Source organism: Platichthys flesus, chromosome 17 (genome assembly GCF_949316205.1).
Source record: "Platichthys flesus chromosome 17, fPlaFle2.1, whole genome shotgun sequence".
Classification (NCBI taxonomy): domain Eukaryota; kingdom Metazoa; phylum Chordata; class Actinopteri; order Pleuronectiformes; family Pleuronectidae; genus Platichthys; species Platichthys flesus.
In genome coordinates, this window is record NC_084961.1 from 9,174,870 (window position 1) to 9,198,184 (window position 23,315).

At 44.6% G+C, this 23,315-nt stretch overlaps 1 protein-coding gene across 1 annotated transcript; it reads left to right on the forward strand.

The window, feature by feature from the left end:
• The first annotated feature begins 25 nt into the window (after positions 1-25).
• lratd2a (LRAT domain containing 2a) lies at positions 26-2,830 on the forward strand. Its single transcript, XM_062410657.1, has one exon. The coding sequence runs from the start codon at positions 668-670 to the stop codon at positions 1,481-1,483; it is 816 nt and encodes a 271-aa protein (XP_062266641.1). The 5' UTR covers positions 26-667; the 3' UTR covers positions 1,484-2,830.
• The last annotated feature ends 20,485 nt before the right edge of the window (positions 2,831-23,315 follow it).

A 23,315-nucleotide genomic window follows, 5' to 3' on the forward strand; every position in this document is an offset into this window, starting at 1 on the left:
GTAACTATTAAGAAAGTGTCTTATTCCATTTCTGCACATGAACCAGTCAGTGGATAAGAAACCCTGACTCATCAGAAGTGTAAATACAAACACAGTATCTCTAACACTCGCTCCTTTGGCGATGAGGATGTTGAAAGTGCTGCCGAGGAAAATTACGCGCACTTCCGCTTTACCCGCGGCTCAGTGTGTGTGTGGCTGCGGAGCCTCGGATCAGACGAACAGCTTCACTCCACCAGGTCTGTGCTGCTCCGGCAGAGCCACAGCTTCCTCTGAGCTGAACGCGAACACGAACACGTCTCTGATCCTGGAGGTTTGGATTCGAACTCCTCTGTTTTTCTACGTTGATGGCGGAGGGACGGAACTTTACGCAGGAAGCGGCCGCGGAGTGAGCGAGGAGACACCTGCGGGACCCGGGCGGACGCTGGAACCAGTTCATTCTGTGGCCACTTGTTGATGGGGCGGCAGCTCAGAGACCGTCGGGAGTTTCTTGTGCGTAATTTGGACAACACGCGGCGCGTCGCTCGGGGGAGAAGGAAGTTGGACTAAGCTGCGAGGAGGAGGCTTTGCGGCAGATGGTGACTGGTGATGTTTGGCGAGCGGTGACAACTCTCTGCATCACATTACACGCGGCTGCCAGCAGGTGAGCGGCGGCGGCGGCGGCGGCGGCATGGGGAACCAGATGGACAAGCTGTCACATTTAAGTTACGCAGAAGTTCCCACGGTGGACCGGGACGGCGTGGACACGGAGGAGGGTCCGCGCATCGGCGTCTCCTACATATTCTCCGGCGACGACGACGAGCTGGAGGACGGCTGCGCGGTCGACGGCACCGTGAAGGAGCTGAAGCAGGAAGAGAAGCTGTACGACCGGAGGGACGAGGTGGAGTGCGCCGTGTACAACCGTGACGAGTGCATCTACGACAAGAGCAGCAAGTGCGCCACCCTGGAGGTGTACTCCCCGGAGAACCTGCTCAACAAATGCAAAGCGGGGGACTTGGTGGAGTTCGTGGCCACGGGGCAGTACCCGCACTGGGCCGTGTACGTGGGAGACTTCCAGGTGGTGCACCTGCACAGAGCCGAGGTGAAGAACAGCTTCCTGACGGACGCGAGCCAGGGCAGGAGGTGCCGGATCGCGAACGACTTCTACAAATTCAAAGCGCTGGGCGCGGACATGGTGGTGCAGAACGCCATGGAACAGGTGGGCTTGAAGGACCGGGAGCTGAGCTGGAGGAACCCGGAGTGCTTCGCTGCCTGGTGCAGGTTCGGCAAGAGGGAGTTTAAGATGGGTGGGGAGATCCGGATAGGCAAGCAGCCGTACAGGCTGAAAATACTCATGTCGGACAAACACTCGCATGTGCTGGAGTTTCAGAGTTTGGAGGACGTGGTGATGGAGAAGAGGAGGAACGACTACCTGGGCAGGAGGGCGGTGCAGCAGGAGCTGGCCTCGCACTTCAACACCGTCAACAGGGAGCCAGGAGCCGACTGATGCCTCTCATGCTTTTAGAAAACAACTGCTTTCCCAGACGTGGGCCACTTCTGGCACCGATGTGGCCCCTCTGTGGCCTCCCTGGGGCCCAGACCTTATGGATATGAGCACGTAAAGTGGCCCACTTGTAAAATAACAAACGATATCCCAAAACAAACGTGGGCCTTTTTTGGCAACTAGGGGGGCTCTTGGAAAGGTGTAATCTGGATGTGAACCAGAGTGGCCCATGCGGTGACTGGTGTACACTACCCAAATAGCACAAGACACACCCGAGCCACCTTTTGGCACCTTTTGGTTGACATGTGGCATGGCTATGGCTTTTCCTCGGGGCCCAGCCCTGGTGAACGGGAGCGGACTGCTGCCACCGTTCCATGCGGTGTGTGGGCTGAATGTGGGATGTGGGCCAAACACACTTTTGCTATGTGGGATGCAAATAGAGTAGCATTATCAAACACTATGTGTGGCTTCAATCCACAGAAAGCCTTAGTCTGAATTGCAGCATTTCTACTTATGGTTTTGAATTCTGTCTTTACTTCATGTTTTCCTTAGTTTCTAACAATTTATTGCCTTAAAGCCACAAGTCACCCTCGGATGCTAAATGGCCTTAGCAATTATGAATTCAATTACTGCATCGATTGGATCGGCTCGACACAGAATGTAAAGTTTTGTAAACGCTCCCCTCGTCTTGCTGTCAGAGTGTTTCTCTATTCATCGGGTGTCCTGTTACTTGATCCTCGTGCAGGTTCAAAGTCATCCCCCCCCCGGCTCAGCTCACCTCAGACACTGAACTGTCAGAAGGCGGATCCTCTTCGTCGTCCCTATACTTTATTTTTCAAGGCTCATCCTCACAACAGGCTTGACCTGAAGGAATAACAATGTGGAGGAGCCGGTCCCTCGTGTTTGTCTGTTCACAGTTTGTGTTGAATGTTCCCAAAACTCAAGTTAAACCACCAATCACTGTCTCTTCTACCGCGGAGCCTCCTCTTGTGTTGTTGTTTTGAGGACTCCTTCTGTCATTGTGTCTGTTCATGTCGATTGTGTGAGTTCATGTCCTGTCGTCTTCATATCAAATAGCTGTTGACATAAGATCATTCGCAGGGTTTGAGAGGTTAAATGTTTGACTTCCTGCAGAAGAAGCAGATATCAAAACAGAGAAGATTAGATTCACAAGACAATAATTAGCTGATATTAGATCAGTCTTTTGTTTTGAAGTTTTACTCTGTGGTGTGTTATTTGTTTCACAAACAGGTTAAACTCACCGCACAGACTAGAGTTGCTCTGATGCTGTTTCCCCTTCGTGATGCAGAATACCAATCCAATACCCTAATAAAATATATTTTAACTGCTCTATCCTCCTAAGCCTGTTTTATGGTGATGATTGCTATCGTTGTGGTTTGGCCTCACTTGGAAACACAAACACTTACAGAGAAGCTCTTTTCTGATGTTGGTCTCAGTATCAGAGCTTATTTAACACTGACACCTGCAGCTGAACACTTTGTGTTGATTTCTTTTTATTACGTGTTGGATCTACTTCCTTTATTTTACAAAATGAGCCTGATTTTCCTTTTTCTAGAGATGGGATCTAACATTCAGGTGGTAAACACTTTGATTGAATTACTACTAAAGAGGGTATTACACAGCAGGTAGGCTGTTGATGATAAAGCCCTTAATAATCCCTCAGAGTGATTGATATGTGCATCGTGTGTCGCGTTGAAAAGTGGCAGCAGAGGATTTGGACCAAAAACTTTTTTATTAAGAATGTTATTGATTATTTGTGAGGTGCTTAAAAGTTTTTTTAGCCATGCTTTGTTATCAAGTAGAAAGGAGAAACACCATATATAACGGCCTATACTTTATTTATAAAACTTAAGTAAATGATTGATTACCCATCAATAAAGCTGTTTATGAAGTCACCACATTACAAAGCGTCGCTGCTCGGATGATTTATGCTTCATTAATGGCTTGTTGTGAACCAACTTTTGGGTTTTAATCGCTCCGTTTCGGTCGCGCAAAGTTGGCTCGCCTTGGCAACCTACGCCACGGGGCTAATCTACCTTGAACACGTTCAGCCTATCAGAACCCGTGTAACAGCTGCCTCCTCATCAATCACACATCCCAGGAGCCGAAGGGCCCGGTTCCTGCGGGCGGCTCCCGTGACGAGCTGGGTGAAAGATTGAGATGATTCCAGGGGCCGACAGCTGGAGAGGGCAAAACACAAATTGAATTAGGTTTCAAAAATTAATTGTGTTCAGCTGAAAGTGACAGAGTGTAGGGTTACAAAACTTCCCTGACAGGATGGAAGCGCCTCGATTGTTTATATCAGAACCTACGATGATTGTTTGCAGCACCATCTGCACACTCAAGCATTAAATCAGGACTTGAAACAAACAGCAGGTGGTAACTTGATCATTATATCATTAAACTGAATTTGTTGCTGCACATCAATTCCACAACGAAACACTTAAGTGTTTTTTGTTTTTGTGATGACACATCTTTGCATTAGTGGCAAGAACACTCATTGTGTCCCGATGACATCAGCGACGTGCTTATTAAGTTAGAGTCTCTGGGACCTGTAACAACCCTGCAAACATTCTCACTTCATTTACAAAGAACAGGACTTTATTGTGTCCAGACCGAGCTCGAGAGTGAGTGGCTGTGGCCTCTGGAGGAGAAAGTCGACCTTCAGCAAACACACAAGCGGCTGAGGTGTGGTAGACTTACATCCTCAACATCTATTTGTCTGCTGCTTTGTACCTCTGTCGTTTTTCAAACAATGATTACAGCTTTTTTTTACAGCCACTGTGCTGTTCATCAGAACTGTTCCACACAACAGAAGGAGGACACAGTGAACATCTATAGCTTAAAACTTGATGAACGTATTCTGACATTCAAATCATATGTCAGAATACTTACCTTGAAATCATTGGAGAGAATTTGTCAAATGGTTGCAAAATCTGTCGATAGACTAAAAGGTTTTGCTTCACTTGGCTCATTAGAGGGGCAGAACCAAGGGCAGGGGGTTACTGGCCCAAATTGAAATTGTTTTGCCCCCTGAAGTGCCCCCTGTGCTGTGAGAAGCCACTTAAAAAAAATATATATATATTTTATTTTCTAAGCTATTTTGGAGTCCACAATGTGTTTGGAACAAGGAACAATTTTCAAAATATTAATTGATGTGTGGCTTTGCTCAAAAGCTTAAGAACAAACAGCAAACAAGCAATGACGTAAATGTGCACCTCCCTGAATCAGGGATCGCTCCTGGATGCTGGACGTATAATTGGCCCCTCTGTGTAAGTTACGGGCCCTTTACGGCCCCTGATTTAGGAAGGAAATCCTCTACACCTGCCACAGGTAGATAACTGGCTCCTTTAGATGCCATGTGCTGCTTCTCCCACCGGCCGCTCCCATCGCCCTCATAATCAAACAAGGACACGGTGAAGCCCACTTAGGGTCCCGTCAAGCTCAGCCTTCCCTGAGCACATTAAACAATTTTACATTGACCTGAGAGGGAGCGTAAAAAGAGAGGAGAGCAGCTGTGCAGATGTTACTGCAGGGGTTCTCTCTTGTAACTAAATGTGGGAATATGCTACAGTGGCCGTTACAGGTCTTGGTTTTGTGAGAGGTTTGGCAGAAGCTGAACTTGAAATGATGTTTCGGTGTGATGAGGCGAGGCTATCGCCTTTTGGAGTGTGGACATGAGCTCAGAGCGGATTTTCCTTGTTAGATTGTTTCATTTGAAGGCTTGGAAGGGCTGGAGGAATCTAATTTATCAACTTTATCAATTGTTTTTTACACTTTCATATCAACACTTTTCCTATATACCGAGGTTGGGAGCTGCTATATTAAGGTAAAGTTGATCTCTGACCTTTAATTTGATTAGGCTACATCTGCCAAGTGAGCAAGATTACACAAAAAACAACCAAGGATTTCCACAAAACTTGGTGGAAGGATTTAGAATGGTCAGAGAAGAACCCAACAAATTCTGGTGCAGCTCTGAATCGGGGGGTATTTTAACATTTTCTTTTACATTGCAAGACCAGGTGTTTTTCAACACTTTCACGATTTCCCAGGTAATACTTCATGGATCTTGATGAGAAAAAATAAATCAGGCAAGTCCAGGGACCTGTTATCTGTGAGTGTGTGAGATTTGGTGCAGCTTGGTTACATTTAAGGAGACTGGTGGGCCTTGGCAGAGATGTTACAGTTGTTCCAGTTCTCACTGTGGCTCAGGCATCACTCAAACTGAAAACCTTGTATTTGTGCAGGATCTGGCAGAGGCTGCTTTCCCATAAGGTCAGTCAGGAGTGTAAACAGTTTTAAATGTCACCTGAAAACCGTCCTTTACAGACAGGCCTATCATTGACAAGTGTGTGTGTGTGTGTGTGTGTGTGTTTGTGTAGTGCCTTAAGCTGGGTTTTATTTGATCCCATTTTATGCAGAAAGGTGCTTAAGAAACATTCCTCTAGACATGTTGAGCCAGGTTAATTTGGTTGTATATTTAGGTAACTGTGGATCAGGACGTAGACTCCACTAACAAGGAGGTTGGTAGTTTGATTCTTTGCTCCTCCGTTCCGTGTGCAGAAGTCTTGGGCCAGACACTGAACCCCACATTGCCCCTTGATGGGTGTGTGTGTGTGTGTTTGTGTGTGTTTGAATGGCAGAGCTTGGGATGGTTGTCAAGACTAGAAATGTGTTATTATTCCAGGCCAGTAATCATTATATATACATGAGTGACATGTGTTTGTGTGTTGTGGACGCATCCTGGATGTTTCTGTGCTGTTTAACCATATGACGGGATCAGCCTGACAACCTCCACATTAACATCGCTGAGGATGTTAGCTCCCCTGTTATATACAGAGAGAGAGAGAGAGTGAGAGAGAGAGAGCACTACAGGCTGACTGCTCTTACAGTGAAGCAGCAGTCGTCCTACATTAAACTGTCTGCCAGGACCTTCCTCTTGATGGGATGTGAAAGCTTGGACGTAGCAGATGCAGCCCAATTATAATCAACTGTCAGCGGCTGCCTACAGGTAGCTCGGCCTGCTGCTGCTGCTGCTGCTGCGTACGTTTCCTTTCCATGGGCCGCTGATGAATTGATGAGATTAGTCGGGCTTTAAGATGGAATGATGCTCAGTGGAGCTCATGTCCCATTGTGGCTAAAGTGCAAAAACTCAAAGACGTTTACTTCCTAGTGATTCATAGGGCAGTGCACCTTTTGTTGTTTGTTGTATTCCCATTTGAACTCTCACAGTAAGGAAACAATGTGCAATGTGTCTTTATATTCTGTACATGGAAAGAAGTGGATTCACGTTACCACAGGAACAGCCCTGAACAGAAGTTCTCTCTTTGAGCTCAGGGTGATTTTGATTCAGTTAATGTGAATTTTAGTACAAACTGTACAGATTCTTTGATATATACAAATATAAAAGAAATGGAAAAGATAATACCAACTTACCTAAATTAATCCAAACTCATCTACTTTTGACAAGAAAGGAAAGAAGCCTATTTCCTAAAATATCAGTTCCTTTAATAGTCAAGAAAATGTCAATAGTGTCCATAGAATTATAGTATCATTTTTTTATCACTATAAAATGAAAAATATGCCCTCACAAGTAAGATACGTTAAAAACGATATATATACACTCGTTATTGCTTTTGGTATATCTCGGTGGCGTGAACTGTCTGGACAAACAAAGAGGATGATGGGAAAAGGCCGACTGATTGGGTCTTTCATGATGGAACTGAGTAACATCCATCTCTGTGTGTTAGAGTCATGCCAACCAACCTCCTCGATGACCAGAGGACAATTTAAAGAGTGAGTCACATGGCTCCGGTAAGTGGACACAAAACACTTTTGTAAACCCTCAGTCAAAGCATCAGAGTTTACCATACGGCACTATTACTACACTATCAGCTGTGTCACTCTGATATAGGTTACTTCTTAAAAACGGTTTGTTACTAAGAGGGTGTAACATTTCTATTGTTTGGCTGAATATAAATCCCTCAACAGAAGGTGACACAAGGTGCGTTCAAGATGGACGTGGTCCGACTTGATCGGCAGGCGGCTGCAGGGGTGGAGTGGAAAACGGCAGCCGTGAAGTCGCACACTTTCTACTGCTTCATGAAAACAAACATGATGGCGTGTTCATATACATGAGGGAGAAGACTGTGAGAGAGAGAACTTGTTTATTTATTTCTCCTTTGTTAAGAACCAAAGACTTGAGGATACTGTCAACAAGAAATACTCAATATTTCTCTGTTCTTGCCTCCAGTAGTCTCTCTACCCTGTCTAGTGCCCCTGAGCAAGGCACCTTACTCCCCCAACATCTCCTCCCCAAGCGCCGTACATGGTCGCTCACTGCTCTGTGTGTCCTGCACCAGATGGGTCAAAGGTAGAGATTAAATTTCCCTACCTGCATGAGTGTGCCTTTGCATGTCTGCGCATGTGTTTGGGAGAAATAAATGCATCTTAATCTTAATCTTAATGTAAAGGACACAAATAACACCAACAAGAACCTCATCTATTTTACAACAACAGACTCCTGAGCGAACAGGTTTTTAGAGCTGGAAATGAAACCCACGTGTAATGTGAGCAGGTGTAAATAAATAATTCAGTGAGAGGAAGAAATCAAATCCATGTCAGCCTGTTTGGAGAGAAACTACCATCAGATAATCGATCTGATCGACTCAGAATGAAAACACAGTGCACGTCAAGTGTCGGTGAAGCCTTCAGCCAATCAGAGCAGACGAGTGACGTCACCGAGGTGGCTCCCAGGTGAGACAAATGCGCGCTCTTTACTGAAGCCGGCTCGCCCCCGCGAAGCTTTAACGTGACGTGAGACGGTTACATTCTGCAGAGCCGGATGGAGCCGGACGAAATCTCTAACCAGCCTGCATTGCGTCCAGACCGGGAGAACGCACCTGAGGCCCCTGCGTGTGTTTCATTCATCTGATTGGTCCCCTGTCAGAGTCCATTTCTTTTTAACGGTGTGATTGGTCAAGGGGCGGGACTAACAGAGAGAGGACAGAGTGTGAGTGGATGCTATTGGAGGATGTAGCTGCCGTGCTAGGCTAGCTAACGAGCATGAAAAGTAAGCCACATTGATTGAAGTCATTAAAATAGTACTTCTTAAAAGTGTGTTATAAGGCTTATAACTGTTATTTAAATGTTTAAGGGTGTTCTGGGATAAAGGATGCAGGATTGATGTAGACCCACCAGTGTTGCTCTTCATCGTCTGAGGACCAAACGCAGACTTTCTCCTCTTCATTGCTTGGGACAACTTGTGGAAAAAGTTAGGAGACTGTCACATATTGTGTCTTATTGTGTCTTGCTGTGTCCGGGACCACAAGGAAATTTTGCGCTCGACTTTGTCGGGAAAAGGGCTTGCTTGCAAATTAATTAGTTTTCAGACAATGCACAATGCAACAATTACAATGCAGTGCAATATTCACAGAGAAAGTTTTAGTAAATTTTGTTAAAGGCAATAGACATCTGAAATGGTCCTGAATAGACACAGCCAATTGAGTTGAGTTGAGTCTGCATAATAAACGTTATAAGTTGCATCAGATCCTTTGTGTTGGTTTGACGTATACGGTACGAAGCAAGTCCCCGCTCAGAGTTAAGTTAGCCATCGTAACATTTTAATTCTAAATCAGTTTTTTGATATTTTTCAGCTGTGGTTCACCTTCTGATACAATAACAAACCACTCTGTCATATTCTGTTTGTCTCTCTCTCTGTTTTTTTCCGTCTCTAATTACCGGGCAGGCCGCCCGAAGTGTGTTGCCCACGATGCCGCCTGAAGCTGTGGTCTTTTATCAGCTGAGTGGCTTGAGACGCAGGAGAGGCAGGTGGCCGCATTGTCTGCCCAGCCTTTTATTACCGCTGTTGTCCCGGTCTTTCCAGTGACAGCACTCGCTGGCACTGGGTTCTGTAAATTGGTCACTTTGACATGATACAGCGAGGAGGGGGGGGAGGAAGTAAACACAAATGCACGTTTAAATAATCCTTTTAGCAAACAGCTATGCAGGTAATGTTTCACAGTCTGATGCATCAATAGCACGTGTTCTGTCTTACAGCTGCAGCCATAATTATTTAACTTGAAAGTCACTTTGCTGCAAATTTACATATTGTAACCCAGCGGTGAAGGCTTTCCTCCTCTGTGTTAACGCAACATTAGGCTGCTAAATGGAGGACACAAGGGCACAGCGTGTGAGTCAAAGGACACAACAGCCCGACACTTTCCTCTCATTGCTGCCTCATCTGTTTACGTAACTATTTAGGGCGAGATTTGAAAAGGCAGAAGAACCACTTCAACAAACTCCTCAGTTTGAATTCATCTAAGGATGCTTTTTATTAAATGTGTTTTTATTTTAAAAGAGACACTAGCCTTGTCCCTTTATCAACTAAATTAGCAACTTCAATCTAAACATCTGGCTCAGTATTCATCTAGTCTGGGAGTAATAAACTATTTATGGTTTAGTCAGTACTAATGTCTTTATTGTCCTTATTTGCAGGTGTCAACTTCCTTCTATAAAACCATGTGTAAACTTGTGGCAGACAACTATTAACTGGTAATTCTTACTAACATGTAAAAGTGAGCGCATTCAGTATTTAACTTGAAATCTTAACAAAAAAGGTACGTGCTGCTGGTGCTTATTAACACCTATGATGATTCAAAGCTTTAAGTCATTAGCTGGTGTTTTGCATAAATTCCAGACTGTTAAGTGAGGTGTGCCATCTCCCTCCTGCATACACATAAAAAGCTATAACATCAGAACCCAGTGGACTAAACTTATTTAACACGGCGTGGATTATATTTAAATGTGTAATATGCACTTATGCGTTTGCCAGCTCTCAGGTGAACTCTGCTGCCGTGGCTGCATCCATGTATTTACATCCTCATTATGTGGCAGCCTCTGCACAGGCCCGTGTTGGTCCAAATCCCTGCTGGTGCCCAGCTGTTCCACTGTCCAAAATAATCAGCTTTTTCTCTTCAGAGGCCATTCAGAGTGAAGCAAAGCTCACCAGACACGGTAACAAGCAGAGGAAGACGGCGCTCCAGGGCCGACTTGCATTGCGCCCCTCTGCTCCTCGGCCAGCCGCGGTTTCCGTCTTAACAAACAAATTAACGGCATCTTCCACGAGAGGGACTGTGCAATCGCTTCGTTCAAAGTTCGATGCTCTTGAAAGAACAGAAAGTCGTGCCGCACCACACCGGCAATTTTCATATCAGCTGTGAAAGCATGTGAGACTTTGTGATGAATGTCGCTCACGGTTATTTTCAGACTAAAGGTAATTTTCTGAGTTTGCTCGAGTGTATCCCGCGATTCTGGTTACCTCAGCTGACGTTTTTGGCCATTTGCAAACGTGATGATGCATATCAGTCTATATTGATAAGATTATACATATATGCTGAATTACACTCATTATAGTATAAGGGAGAAATAGTAATTTTATTGTGTGTTTCTCGAGGTTGTTTTATTGGATTGGATGAGAAAATGGACCACAATGGCTTATTTTCCTAAGCCCCAGCAGAAACAAAGCATATTGGTCATATAATTTTGATGGCGGATTGGAGTGTGGTAGATGGGGAGATTGTTAAGCGATGGCTCTTCTCCGCCAGGCTGCTGCAGACAGCTGAGGCCTCGCTCTAACTGGCACATGTTTTCCGTCTGGAGATCTGGGGAGCAAGGTTTTGCCCCAAATCCATGTCCCCGTCATTTTCATTATGAAATCGGAGCAGGACAGCGATCAATCACTGTCAGAAGCTGATCCTGGGTTGTTTTTAATTTCTTACTTCAGCATCTGAGGTCAGGGTTCAGGGAAACAAGAGGCGATCCAGGAGTGAAGACTGGTGGCGTACAGCTAGAAGCGAATTTGAATTTTCGGCTTGATAATCAGCCAGGACTTGGATGCCCCCTGTGACTTCATCAGCTGGAGGAGCTTGAGTTCTCATTTCTCTCCGCAGAGTAGAGGGCTGTGCTTTACCTGTCTCTACAGAGAGGCCGTTGTACAGAGAGAGTGTCGGTTTGCTGAGCTTCCTCGGCTAATGACTCCACAGGCGGTCAAGGTGCTGTCACAATCAGCTTTGCCAAGAGAGAGAATTGACTCCTCTGGTGTGGTACAGAGATGTGCAGAGGTCAGGCAGTGTGTTATATGACACATCAATATTCATGAATTTGAACGGTCATGTCTGGGGAGCACATTTGGCCAAATGAGTGTCAACATACTAATTGCTTCTTATTTGCATAAATGTTTGATTTCCAAATGCCAAGAATGAGGCGAGTAGCATGCAGCTGCCTGGGTTACCTCTGTGGCAAGAGTGGGTGAGCTCTGACCTCACTCTGCTTTCACTATTTGTGAAATTACAAACTAAACGTTAGAACAGGAAGATTTAGATTTGTATATGCATTGAAAATGTAAAATAAAAAAAAGAATATAAGAAAAGGTTAATGACTAGCACGGTCGCGCACTTAGCAATTTAAAGAGGAAATCACATTCATGATGCCTGGTCCGAAACTTTGGACCTTTCTGTTTAATCTGAACCAAAATAACAGGTTTGAATTCTACCACGGACCAATGGCCAAACATTTAGTCTGAACAAAAGACTATATAAGAGTGACCATGAAATGAAGTGTCTCATTAATTGTCTTAAAAAGCGGAAAGTGAAATTTACTTTCCACGTAATTTATTAAAACAATTTACTGAAGGCAATAGCCGCATTGAAAATGTCTACAAACCAATCATTGTCCTATAAACATAGGTTTGAGGACAGGACCTACATATATAATGCAAAAGTCTTCAGTCTGTTACCTAAATTACAATGTGAAACCAAACTAACAAATGTAAACAAAGATATGAACCTTTCAGATGTAACGTTTTTAGAAGCCCTCTTTGTTGGAAGAAATAGGGCTAAACGTTTTGTTATTTGATTTGTATACGACTCCGTTGAAATGAACGTTGGAGAATGCTAACAACAAATTCACTACATCAACTCGAAAGGTGATAACTTTGTGGTGTCCTCAGCTTGTTTCCCGCTCGACTCAAGTGTCCCAACAAGCTGTTGTTGCAGCTTCAATGCTCCATGTCACATCAGAGGGCCGAACCCCATTATTTCCTAAACCAAAGCATGTTAAGAGTGAGGGGTGAAGGCTAAATTCACAAAGACTTCCGTTTCAGATTTGTGCCTCTGGTGCTTAGCAGGCGGTCCATCTCCTGCACTGCAGCTGCTACCAGGCTGGAGCAGACGCCCCTTTCATTTCCTGACACACAATACCCACCCAAGGCTGGTATGATGGGAAAAAAATGAGTCTGACAATCAGGCTTAACTTAAAGAAAATAGCCATACCTGCAGGGAATCGCTGAAATAATACAAGTATTTGATGAAAGGACATTATAAGGTAATACTCAGATTTAGAGGTTTTCAAAGAAAGTCAAATAATGTGCAACATTTTTTGTGTGAGAATAGCATCAAAAACACAATGTTGGACTGTTTGGCCTTGTGGGGGTTTAAAAAGTAAACAACCCAGTGAATAACCTGGATTTACCCTCACCTATTTACCAGAGGTGAAGTATACAGGTAGACTCATGGACACGTTTTTATTCAGTGTGTGTAAAGCAAAGAATAATGAACTCGGACCCATGAGGCGTGTTTTCGTCACTCTCTGCCTGGTGGGGTCAGCTGGAGCCGAGGAAATTCCAGTGCCTCAAGTAGCTTGATTACGATAATAACAGCGGAACAGAAAACAAAGGATCAAGTCAGATACGTGGGGAGTGTAAAGCTCGAGAGGCTTATTCTGATTAGCACAGGGGTGTTTTAGCAGCATGTAAAAATCAGAGGGAATGTTAATAACGGCGTGAAGAGTCACGCAGTGCCATGATGGAAAAAAACAAGCGTGCTCCAATTACACTGCCAAGTGCAAACAGTTCACATGATTTCATGTAGACAGCTCGCTGGGTTTGCCACTGACTACATACATTAATGTTAATATTCAAATGAACGAGGCCTTTTACTGCAGAGGTCTAACAGTTGTGCAGCTTTCGTGTTCACTCTCCATCTCATTGAAGCGCGTTAGCCCGGTCGACTTCAACAGACAACACAGTGGAGCCCGCAGGGTTGTAGAGGGAGACGTCTACATTGTTCAGAGGAAAAAGCAAATGTCCTGTTATTGTTAGATGTGTTGATATTGAGCTGTTCTGTTTTTATATTCCCGTATTTTGGTCCTCAATTCGGATTTAGGAGAAGCGAGTTTTGCCCTGGCCTATAAATAAACTGCATTGTTGCACTATTATTGTAACACTGGCGATTCTTCCACCACAGTTGTCACATTCAGGGTCTCTAATCACAGGAAGCTGCACTCACGCCTGACACGGCTCAGTTTGGCCGAGCTCTCACGCCCAGAACGAAGTGAACCTGGTCATTAGGGGAGATATGTCACTGTGTGTGTGTGTTTGTGAAAAGACCGCATAGGGTTGTATCAACAGGAGTCGTGCAGAACGCTGCCATCAAGGTATCTTACCCGTCCCCGCCCGCCTGCCCGCCCGTGGCCTTGGGCGCTGTACGGATGTAAACTTAAAATAAGGCTCACATCCTTCATACCCGCGCCCAAACCCATCAACCTCTCCCTTCAGCAGCAGCCCCACGCGTCGACCAAGCAGGCGAGGGGTCCTCGTGTTTGCCGAGGTCAAAGTCATCTGTCAAGCCGCTCCGAGATGTCTGGCCGACTCCGCTCGGGGTAATTGGTAGCACCGCTGCCTTCTCCGAGAAGCTTGACAAAAATCTTGCCATGTGTCAGGGAAGGTTCGTTGGGGGAGCTCGTCTCGTTCCTCTGATGGCTCGCCGTGCTGCCAAGCAAACCCACGAGCTGAGTGAGGGAGACACACGGCCGCGATCGCACCTGGCAGCACTCACAGGCTGTAAACCAATTCTTTGGTTTTTGCTGCAGATGATAGAACCACAACATACAACAAGCCCAGTCCGCAGAGGAAGTCGACAATGCGGACGTAAATTGTCATTATAATGAATGAACGGTGTTAAGAGAGAGGCCAGGGCTTGACATGTTATCGCTGTTGAGAAACCACCTGAAGAGGTTTCATTTGAAATGTGACTACTTGTGTCTTAGAAATCCCCCCCGTGGAGATGCTTTAGCTTCAGGCCAGGGATAACTTCCAATCACATTTCAAGGCCAATTCTATGGTTGCCAGGATACAGACCTTCATGTAAGGAGGATTTCCACTCGGGCTTTATGTCAGCTGAGCCGGGTGCTGGAAATCACGGAGCTATAGTTAACATCTTCCTTCTAATTCTCTGTTTTTTTTCCTATTTAATCTGTTCTCTTGTCAGTCAGCAGAATAGAACAGGGAGTAGTTTATCGACCACAAGTTAAAGTTGAAGTGATCAGTGTCTGTTGACTAGATCCTTATTGATATAATTTAAGTATAAATGCCTGCGTCTTTTCATCAATATCCTTAGAATTGTTCCCCCTGGAAATCCGGCAAAATGTCACAGTAATTGTTATCAAATCTGAACTTGGGCTAGGTATGGCTTCATGCTGTGGCTAGAATCATCTGCAGGAATCTGTTTACCAAAAATATTCAGAAATGAAAGCCTTCAACTTCAGTGTGTTCCGACTGCTATTACTCAATGCCAGTAGCACTTAGAGTGATTCTGACTGTTGGGGGGGGGGAAATTCAGAATGTTACTTTCAAATGTGACCAAGACCATGCATGTACTCCAAGTTATTCAAGAACAGCTTTCAATTGACTTTTGGTATTCCTCAGTGTTTTGGGCGAATTTCACCCGCCTCTTAGCAGGTTAAAGAAAGTAATCAGTCGTTTGTGTAAACTTGCTCACAAACACACCAACCAACAGACCAACAAACCAAAAAACTGACAGGGAGTTTCTGTCCCGAATGAACATTGAAGCCATAACTACATTCAGTCCTCTCTTATTCTCGTAACGGGGCCTGTTGGTCTGCAGAGCGACATCTGGGTCTTGTCAACATCTGGCGTCACATCCCCCCCGCTGTCTCTCCGACTGAGCGCGTTGTCTGCACCAGTGACTGACACCAGATCCCGTTTGGTCCCAATGATCATATGAAACAATGGACTTGATTTGCTGTAAGTTGCTAAACTGACTACAAAACTTCAGGAATATCAGGTAACCTTGCTGATGATGCCTCCTCCTGTGGTCTTACCTTCACATGACTCTTATTTTGCTTTTCTATTCATCATAAATGTTCACCTCTGAGAAGGGTCATGTTTTTGTCTGTGTAACTTTACAAGAACTACTCATGACTACTACTGAACTTTTTTGAGAGGGGAAGAGCCAATACCATGTTGGTGCTGATCAGGGTCGGATCCAGGGAATTTCTTTCACTTTCATTTACATTGTGAGATTTCTTTTTTTGTCATTTTTGTAGATTTTTATAGAATAATTCATGCATCCTGATGAAATCTTTATTTCATGTTTAGGGGACTGATATTTATGAGTGTGCAATTTGTTGCAGATCCAGCTAAAAATCTAAAAATAGAATTCAGTGAATTTAAATGTGGTTTCATTAGTGGATTGTCAGGCCTGGACAAAGATGCTCTACTGTCATCCTACTTTTCCACATGACGTTAATAGACTCGCATGTATATTGAGTGACAGAGATCTCAGAGAAAGGCAAACGCACACTAAGATCAGGAGATGGTCTCTGGCTCCGCTCTTGACAGATGCACAATAAGCCGAGAATCTCTCCAGACTTTGTCGCGACTGAAGGTCTGTCCCAGCTTTTTTTCACCCAGCAGGAAGTCGCTGGACGGCAGGATGAGGACGCCGCTCTGAGGGCCCCCAGGCGGCTGTGTGAGACGGCTCGGAGAGGTGTGACCTTCAGACAAGTGCAGGCGATGGTGGGCTCCTGGGATTCTCTGGAGGTGGGCTGCCAGGCTGGACAGCGCCTCACTCGACACCTGCCGCTCTGTCATTATGCCATCTGATCCCCCCCTTGTTGGGTTCAGTGGAGAGTGATTGCAGGGGAGAGAGGGAGAAACAAAGATCAGAGACCTGAAGGGATGAAAGGCAGCAGAAAACAGCTTTTTCCAAAAAAAGGACTGATGGATAAGAGAACGGCTGCAGTACCGCGCCTGACAGACCGATCAACACCTTGCAGCCATGTGGCCCACACGCGGTGACCATGGGGACAGGTGTGTTCAACTGGCAGCATGTGGCTTTTTGTTCTCACCTTCAAGGCTGCATCCCGTTGCACGGTGGAGGAAGTTCTGAGAGTGAGGCGGCGCTCTCCTTTGTTCGAGGAGGCATGAAGCTGAGTTAAGTGATTCTCAGCGACTGCATGATTTGGTTCTTTATTGTACCGTCTCATTATGAATCATCACACTCATTTTTGCAGTCGGTTCCTGTTTTTCTTTCTGCCTCGACAAGCAAGCGGCAGTAGAGACTGACTTGCTATTAACCTGAACCTTGAGAGAGCAGGCGGAAAGACAAAAATGACACACACAAGTCCTCTTAATAACATTATTAAATGCAATTTTATGTACGTTCTGATTTTAACCTTTGAGTTCCCCCGGCACCGTAGACAGGAAGAGCACTGGGATAATGGCTTTGTAAGCTTTCTGACGTGCTGAGATGCTCTCCGGCACAAATGTAATTATGGCCTGACAGCGGGTAGAGGCCCTCACAAAGGCCCAATAATCAGAGAGGCTGGTGACCAGAGCATGCAGCTCATGACCGGGAGAGGCAGTGACGCTGAAAGGTAATTAAAGTCACCCACCGAGTGGAGCCATGCAAACCGCACACCTTCTCTGCTCCTCGCTGTTCCTTTATTCTCTCGCTCTCCTCATTCTTCTTTGACTCTCTCTCTCATATCCTGCTTTTTTTCCCCCTTCGCCCTCCCTCCAGACCCTCGGCTTTCTTCCCCTAAACTCCTGTCATGCCTTTCTCCCCATCTGTCCGTCATTCCTTCAGAGTGTCGCCCCCCCCCCCCCCCCCATCCATCCATCCATCACCTGGTGACTCATGAATCTGGCAGCTTCCTGCGCAGAACCATTGAATACACTGACAACACCATCCGTCATCTCTGGGCCACACACGCAAGTCTGCTCATCCCAAAACTGAGCGGATTACTTTGAACTTTGATTAAATTGAATTAACCTAAAGCTGGGTGGCACGGTGCGGTGGTGCAAGCAGGAAGGTTCCTGGGGTTTTTTTTGCTGGGTAAACCGACTTCCTCCCACAAACCCAATATGAGGTTAGATGGATGCAGACTTAAAATTGACCCAAGGTTTGAATGGTTGTTTCTCTCTACATGTTGTCCCTGTGATGTCAGCTGATTGGCTCCAGCCCCCCCCCCCCCCCCCCCCCCCCATGACACTTAACTATAAGCGGCATAGATGATGGATGGATAAAGCTGTTATTTTCTTTAGTTAATAAGTGCTGCTATAGTGTTAAATGTCATGTACATCTAATTCATCAAATTCAGCTTTTGTGTGCATACGTGTGTATCTTTGCATGATTAGTAATACATCTTCTCAGATTTATCCGACATGTGAACAACTTTCCTTTAAATTGAGGGGTCTCTATTTAATATTACTTTCAATGTGTGCTGCAGAGTGTGAGCTTATCTCCAGCTAAGCCTTTGTGCTATGCAAAGGAATGAAAGATTATCCCCCTTCACTGACCCCATGTCTATAACCCCCCTGACTCTCCAATGGGGAGCTCAGAGTAAATGGAGAAAGGGGGTGGAGGGTGGGGGGGGTCGGTCCTTGTGTAAGTACGTGGATTGGCAACTCAGCTTTTAGCGTTTGGCTCGGTTTGGTGCGGTCCGCAGCCAAAATAAGAGTCTACCCTGGCACTGCGATTAATGAGAAGATCTTGAAGAGGGAAATATTCTCCCACTCAGCGATAGCCAATGAGCATGCACGTGGGATGGTGATGAGCCAATTGAAATGGGCCCCAGTGGGGGATTAAACGAGAGTGGAGACAGTATGTCAGGGTAACGTGTGTGTGTGTTTAATCCCTCATTGATCCCCTGTGAGGATCGATGATCCCCTCCGAGGAGTGTTCACTTCAATTAGACATAGCCCGCTTGTCATGCTGCCATAAGTTCAAGATCATGAAGTGCACTCAAAATTCTCCATTCCTGCACATTAAATTAGAATTTTAAGCAGCTGTAATCATGATTACAAATGTATTATACATGCATTGTTGTGAAAACAAGTTGAATGTGAAAGGGGGTCACAGAAAGTTACGGCCTCAGTCTGAAAAACCTCTCAGCCTCACAGAGCTTCATAGTAAGCTTCATGTTGTTTGTGTCGTTGAGCAGCTTCACTCTTCACTCACTGCTTTCATTTTAGAACACAAGACAACAAGAGATATTCACCATCTTGTATATCCCTTGTACGTTTTCAAGGTCTTCCACATTATTTAGATATTTTACCAACAAACAGCAGATGTTGGTGACATCTCCGTTGTGTAACTGATCCTTATCGGGTGTTTCGCTCCACCACAGGCTGATCAGACCTGAGTGTGGGTCTCTAGCATCTGACGCCCTAGTTGGGATCGTTCCACTATATCCAGGGCCATTGGCTGCAGTGCTCTGAAGTCGGTGATGTTTCCTTGCAGGGCTTTTCTGTCGATTCCGTTTTACGCAGCGGTATGAACCTCTGCATCTCTATAACTCCAGTGTACACATCTACTCAACACTAAACCACAGACTGAGTTAACGGCAACCTGGTGAACATAGTGTCACGCCAGCTGAACACAGATTTAATGAGGGAGAACATTAGACATGATAGAACCATTAAGTGGCCAGAAACATGACTTTAAAGTGATACTAATGTTGCTGGATGTGAAAAAAGGCAACTGTGTAAACACCATGAGCAACAACATAGTGAAGTGAGGCCTTTTGTCAGAAGACCAAGAGGTTTCCCTCAGGAGTGGTGGGAGCCCAAAGGCAAAGCTGCTTCTGCATTGGATGTATAAATACAACAGTTTGTTAACAAGTTCATCACAACTTGATTCTGCTGCACTTCTTCTGCCAATAGTGACTGAGGCATCAGAATACAACTACTAACCAAGGGCAATTATTCACATAATTTGAGTGTAACATTAAACTTTGTTCCAAATCAACCGGATGATGAAGAAGAGACAGTTTGTAAGGATGTCTTCCTCTGAATTGTAGTAGAATATAAGTTAAGTGAAACATAGGTAGAGTTCAGTTCAGTACAAGTACCTCAGAACCACTTCATTAAACTCTCAGGTGTACAGTTTGGGATCTGGGTTCACAAGCAGGACCAGGGTTAATGCTGCTGCTACAACTGATCTGCGTGTTTACGCTGACGCACAATGGCACCTATGTACTCAACATCTAATCCAAGGGCTCGCAGTGAAGTTGGCTAATGGGCATTTTTTGGGGAATCAGAATCATTACCGAGCTCAGTGAAAGACCACACGGCCCGAAGCCACTGTATACGCATTTAGTCGACACAGCCTTGTGTGGCAGAGCAAATCCCCTCACACTGTGCTCTTTGTTTCGTTTGGAGCTAATCTGTTTGGCTAATGCACCATATTCCCTCTGCCATCAGTTAGGGAGCCTGCTGATCTATTATTTTTAGAGCCAGAGGGGGTTAGGAATTTAGCAGCTTATTAATACAGTTCACCCTCGTGTAGCCATATAAATGTCGCGTGTCTTTCTCACTGGTTTAATATCAGAATCAGCTGAACCCGTCTCTTTTTCACCAGAACACCATCTGCTCCTGCAGCACAGGGACGTCCTAACACCAGAGATATGGACGTCTGCACCAATACCTTTTGGAATGCTCAATACCAATCCCACCAATGAGAGACCTGTCGTGGGAAAAATGTCAACAGTCGATATCGTATCAAAACACATGTACATTCACTAGATCCCGATTTTGATTTGGATCTGCACCAAATTTCACACACTCACAAAAATCCAAATGAAATCTTAAAAAACAACCTGTCAGGTAATGTTTAAGAATTCCTGGATCCGTCCCCTCGTCAGAATTTGAACCCAAACTTAATGAGCTCTTCTTTATATTATCCTGCATCCGTCTCCAGAGCTTGGTGGTAATATGTCCAGTTGTTTTTGCTCAATCCTGCTAAATAACAAGCAAACAAACTAGCTGGGTTGTTCCAAGAGCACACACCTCCGCCAGGGCTAATGAGCTATCTCGCCATGTCAAAGAAACTGTGAAAATAAAATCCTGTATTCACCTAATAATTTGGATCCGCTGCTAAATTGAAGGGGTTCTTTCTCGGGCCCTGTCCCACCACTCCCACAAAATGTCAGGGTGAGGGGTTAAGCAGTTTTTTGCGTAATAAACAGGAAGACGTTGGTTACTACAACAGATTCCAGTTACAGAAATCACAGATACTCATGGTTACATTTCACGATATGAACATTTTGACATTTCAACTGTTTGCTTACATAAAGCAAACAGTTGAAAGTTTGACACTGAATTTTTTTAAGATTTAGATGTAGATGCCTGTCTGTGAGGTGCTTTTTTCTTTTGTCCAAAAAACATTCATGTGGTCCTGCTTTCATGACGGCTTTCGTTGTCATCTACTTGTTCTGATGATCCGCCACAAATGCAAAGATGTGGACCTTATGCTTGCACTACACCAACATTCAATGTGTTGTTGTTGTTGTTGTCTTTCTTACCTTACACTTACACTTCAAATGTTTGTGCTGCTCATGTCAGGCACGGAAGATTCACACCTCCAGTACTGACAACATGTTTCGAACCTATACGGTATAGTAGAAAAACAGGTAGCTCCATGTTTTCAGGATTCTGGCACTGACTGCACTGAAGTGATGCATCTCACGACATCCCGTCACACAGTATACACCTCTGCTCTTGGAATCCACTTCTCTGACTCCTGCTATTCTGGTGCAAACCAAACCCAAGACAACTAGTACCAGTGGCCAAAAAGAGATGATGAACTGGAGTTTGGTCCACAGGAACACAGACTCTTTATTTCTATTCTCTGGGTCGGTTGCAGAGGGATCGCTGGTGATTGTGTTGAAGCACGTGTATGTGTGAGGGGAAACTTAAATGTTAGGCAAGTTGACAACGTGACTTTTTGAACAAAGCAGCCCTGGAAGCACCAGATAACGTTCATTGAAGCATGAGAGACATGCAGGTGAAGGGCTGTGTGTTTTTACTGAAAACACTCCACGGGATGAGAGAGCTGCTTCACTTGAGTAAGACAAAAACATCACTGTGTTTAAGGAGACGACTACAACATTTCGATTTTTCTGACTTTATATCACTGTCTTTTTAACCAAAATAAATGTACAATATTACACCTCTGCAATTTTAGGCAGAGCTTAAAAGAGTGAGTGCAGAAGTTATTTTCTTTTGAGAAAATATGCAAATATGGTTTTGCAGCGGTAACAAGCTTCACTTTCAGGGAGATTAAGTCTGATCTTGATTTTTCTCACACAGAGTTTGAATGTTTTGGAGTTTTCTCTTCTTTGCATCCATTTCCCCCACAGCCCCGAAGTTAGTCCAATCCAGATGCTCAACCTGTGCTCGGCTGGAGATGTCCTATCAGCCTGTCGGATGGACCCGAGCTCCCCATGACCCCGACCACTGATAATAAGAACCAGCACTATATGTACAGACTGTCAGAATTAAAATCCAGAGCATTCAGAACTGTCTCACATTAAGGTTCTATGAATAACACGAAGCTTTCAGAAAATACTGAGGTATTGTTGTGATTCATTCATCCACCCTCTGATGGCAGCCTGAGTGCACGAAGCCGGCGGTGGAATAACACATTTCTAGGAAACGTAGCGAGACGTACAGCGTTCCCCTCGGATGAAAGAACACGACGCCTCCTCTCTGCTCGACTGCTGCTGTTAGAGAGGATGAGCTCATGTCATGGGGTTTCAGACTCTTAGTATATGTTTAATACTTGGAATAGATCAGACCGAGCAGGTAGTTGTCAGAAGTTCAGGTTAGACCCTCTGGCCTTTTTAAACTTCATTTTAATCCTTAATATGATTTTTTTTTTTATTGTCAAGGTGAAAACACATTGAATTTTAACAAAGCAAAGATCACTCACAATACAGCATGTCTGAACTATTCCAATATTTAAAAAAAAAAGGAAATTCTCCGGTTCTGACGTTGTAATCCTTTTCAAAGCTGAGGTGAGGAGCTTTTGGTAAAATATTCTAATGAGAAAAAAATGTATTATTGACTTCCACTGAAGGTTTGTGTGCAGCGGGAGAATAACTGTCAGGGGGATTTCACCATGATTGACTAATTTAGCGACATCTTTTAATGCACCGATGGTCGGTTTTACAACCAAACAATTACAACAATATTGGTCATCTGTCGTTTAGGACCCAGTGAAACTCAAAGATGAGCTGGTCTCTTGTTGTTTGTCTCAAATAAAATTTTGTGTGAGTTTGCGATCCTGTCAAGTACTGCAATGGAAACCAAATGGCTTTATATAGATTTCCCCAGTTGTAAAAAATAGTAGCTGATCCCATTCCATCTTATACAACCTCAGATCCACACGTTTCTTGACGGGAGTTAAATTACAGAAATAAAAAATGATCTGAACAGGAAAACACTGCCCTCTCCTGGACATTGATTGTCACAACGGGCTGGAATGACTATAAATTAATTGACGAAACAAGCAAGTTCAATTAAAACATTCATGCTCTGTATCTACTTGTGAGTGAGATCGAACAGAAAAAAGTATATGAATACAATCATTTATATTAAATGCTTTCCAAACAAAAGAGCAAAAGGTATAATACAAACCAATGAAGCTCCCTTTTGGAACATGTCAAATAT